At 33.5% G+C, this 3740-nt stretch overlaps 1 protein-coding gene across 1 annotated transcript; it reads right to left on the reverse strand.

The window, feature by feature from the left end:
• Positions 1–266: 266 nt before the first annotated feature.
• On the reverse strand, positions 267–3438 carry LOC110440963 (centrosomal protein of 290 kDa-like; the record flags this gene model as incomplete). Its single annotated transcript, XM_021484073.1, has 5 exons — positions 267–432; positions 760–910; positions 1851–1924; positions 2479–2671; positions 3368–3438. Coding segments are annotated over 5 exons (655 nt in total), but the record flags the coding sequence as incomplete, so codon positions are not given.
• Between the last annotated feature and the right edge of the window lie 302 nt (positions 3439–3740).

A 3740-nucleotide genomic window follows, 5' to 3' on the forward strand; every position in this document is an offset into this window, starting at 1 on the left:
ATACAGAAACTTCAGTTAGTGAAATCATAAATTCGCATTGTGTTCAAAATAAATAGAAAACTGTACAGAAACTTCAATTTAATAGCACAGTTACAAATTAGCATAGTGTTTAAGGTGTGAAAATCCGTAAAATTAGCATACTATACTAAAATATGAACGTTTACAAAATCTTAATTTTTAGAACTCTGAAGGCCCATATTCGTGAAGTTTACAGCATAGTTTGACTGCATTGTCTTTGTTATGGCCACGATTTCTTGATAACATACCTGGTTTGTACTTCTGAAGATTCTCCAGGACTTCCTTGAGCCCGCCTTCCAGCTGTCGGTTGTCGTTTTCCAGCTGCTCGACCTTGGCCTTGAACTGTGCATTCTCTCTGTATAGTTTGTCCATTTCTCGCATGTTCTCTCGGAACTCGTCGCCAGCCTCCCGATGCTGTAGTAATTTAATGAATCCTTCTTTGTAATATACATGGAGTCATCCCAGAATGATATGATTCAGGCATTTTTGTATTTATTTATTAATATTACAAAATGATAAGTTTGTTAATTATTACATTTTTATGTAATACATCAATCAGGCATTTCCTTTTTTTTTTTTTACCTTTTTTTAATATTAAAATGACTTTTTGCTTTATATGTTTTTAAACCTTGATTCACACTCAAAGTCTGAATTTAATTGATTGTAAAATTAAATATTTAACATTAAGTAGTCATTATTTTGCCATTTCGGTATAAATATATGACGGGTAGAGAAACTAACTCTCAACTGCGTCTCCTCGCTCTCAACCTCCCGTCTGATCTGCGCCCCTGTGGATGTAGCCTCGGCGTTTTTGACGCGCGTCGCTTTGAGCTCCTCCTGGAAGTCGGCCACAGCCATCATGTCTTCTGCAGTCAGACCCAGAGCTACGGCTCTGCAACAGCGTAACAAAACTAGTGTTGACCATCCCGAAAGTTTTATTTTATGAATAGATACCAAAACATTCCCCGACAACCAAAACAACAAAAAACACCTGTCTTTGTTACAAATGTAAATAAATATCCTTGAAATCAAGGTTATTGTTGTGTGATTGAAAATTGCGACAAAGTGACGCATGAAGATATAACCGAAATTATTTCTAAACATCTGCTGATAAAGTAGTAACGCTTGAGAAGCTTGGCTAGTTTAATTGGGGGATTTATGTTCTTACACAGCCTGAAGTCATATGAAGACGGAAGTTTGAGAAAAAATAATTCATGTCAGTATTTCTAGTACTTTCAGCATGCCTTTGTTACCTTATATATAATTTTCATGACCTAACAGTGATATGCTAAAATTAATTATTATATTGAAAATGATATTTCTCCTATAACTGACGAAAAGATTCATCACTCCAAGCCGATCTCTTAAATTTTTTGATAATTCCATTGTGAAATAATCTCACCATGCATGATGTTAGACCATCTATGTTAACTTTTGTGTTACAGAATATATTTCCAGAAATCAGGTCCAATTTTGGTCAAAGTTGGTCAAAGCTTCAGAACAACTTAACCTACGACTTTACTCTAGAATATTTTCAAAAAGGTTAAAATTGTACGCAAATGGATGCAAGGTGGCTTATGACAGACACAAAAATATATTCGTATATATATTCAGATATTTATCCATAGTCACAATTTGGAAATTAGTTTCAGATTTGCTGAGGTGATGAGGCTGTAAAAAACCCAGTACAACATACAACATATATAATTTTTTTTGATATCTCTTAATATGAATCAAAGTAGCATTTCATTTGGTTGAAACGTTTTCATCCCCTTATTTCTCGGAATCTGTTTCCGCGATGTATATAAAACACGATTGGTAGAGAAATATACCTCTGTCCTGTTTGCTGAGCAAGCTTTCGGATCTTCTTCTTTAAAACTACCCTCTCATCTTCAAGTTTTTCCACCTGAAAATAAACATGTACATGTCACATTGTGAGAGAAAGCAATAAATCATCCTAATATTATGAATTGTGGATGTGCTTTCATGATTTTTTTTCGAGGTTAATCTGAAGAAAAAAAAGTTACTCGGTTCTAAAATTATTTCAATCCAGCTTTTGGTTACAGATTTAAATTATTTCTTTAAAAAATGTTATCTTATGAATGGATAAATTCGAGTTTTGCATCTATCTATAACTACCCAAAATTCTCTGGAATCTCAAATGAGTTCAATTAAAATACACACTTGATTTTTTGGTAAATTAAAATTTTCAATATTTTAACAAGACATTTAAACATGAAAACTGGCAATGATATATAAACATGACACTTTCTAAGTAATGTCTGCTCGACAAAAAAATCCTTTTTGTAAGGAAAATGTATTGAAAAATGTATTGAAAAATCAACTTTGCATTGATTGAATGTTGACTGCAATGTGAAAATGAATAGTTTTAGCCCCTGAGACCTCTTTATCCGCTACAGATTGTTACAATCAGGAACAGATAACCCACGACCAACTTACCTCCCGCTGAAGTATAAAGTTGAGAGCTTTCTCCTCCTCTTTCCTGGTCGCCTTGTTTTTCCTGAACTGTGTGAGGTCGAGGGGCTCCCGAGGGTCAAGGCCAAGTCTGTATCGTAGATCCTCGTTCTCCTCCTCCATATCGTTTATCTTCATCTCAACTTTGTTGATGTACTGAGTCAACTCCTCAATTTGTCTGTGAAACCACCGCAGTACATTTTTTAAATGTTCATATTCCAAACCAGACTGTTCTTGTTGAAGACTTTTTCAATTCCAAATACAACTTCCGATCCTGATAATATTATTTTACTTAACTTTTCAAGGACTGTTTGAGATTTTAACTTTTAAATAAAAAATATTAAAAATATTTTAGCAACGAAAAAATATTATGAATAAAAAATCTAATAATTTTTTCAAAACTGTTCCTTCATAACTAATTGCCATGTTTTCCAATTTTTTGCATAATATTTTTTTTTTTGTATTAAACTGTATTTTCTGAAATTTTAATTTTAATATATAAAAGTCAAGTGTTGCTGTTACTAATTGTCTTCAATGTTTTATTCTGTAGAAAAAATATGTTTGCCAACAGATAATACCAAGTAATACTGTATACTGCGAAACATTCACCCAGTTAGATATTCGCCCAACACAGACAAAATCAATGTTCACCGAGTGTTAAGTTTGCCCTTCATGTTTGATTGCTATATATGGTATGCTGTGTACTTATAATCGCTGTTATGATAAATTCACCCTCATTGCCGAGGGCGAAAAAGGCGAAAGTTAAAATGTGGCGAAAACTTCCAGGTACACAGTTGTTCCTATATAGCCCAGTAATGTTGTAAACAAATACAGAATCATTTACAGCTAATTCTAACATGATGTATGTTTTTACCTGTCCCTAACTTTGATCTGATTATTGCCTTCCTTGATCTCTGCAACAGCTTCAGCCAATCCATACTCCCCCTACAACCCGAAAACATGCAATCATACAGCACGCTACAGTCAAACCTACTTAACTATCTGTCACCTCTTTCTCTAGAAAATCTTTAAATCATCCAAAAGCTGACATGGCTAGATGAATGGCTATCAAAAGACAGAAGTGAGGTCGGGCATACTGGAATGCCTACATCTAAAAGGCTGTATATATAAAGACCCATCCAAAAAATCGAAAAAGTTAAAATTCATTAAAATGAAATGACAGGATATTAATGCTGTATATTCTCTGTTAATAAAAAATTACTGAAATCACTTTCTTGATTTTTTTA

This window comes from Mizuhopecten yessoensis, unplaced genomic scaffold (genome assembly GCF_002113885.1).
Source record: "Mizuhopecten yessoensis strain PY_sf001 unplaced genomic scaffold, ASM211388v2 scaffold714307, whole genome shotgun sequence".
NCBI lineage: Eukaryota > Metazoa > Mollusca > Bivalvia > Pectinida > Pectinidae > Mizuhopecten > Mizuhopecten yessoensis.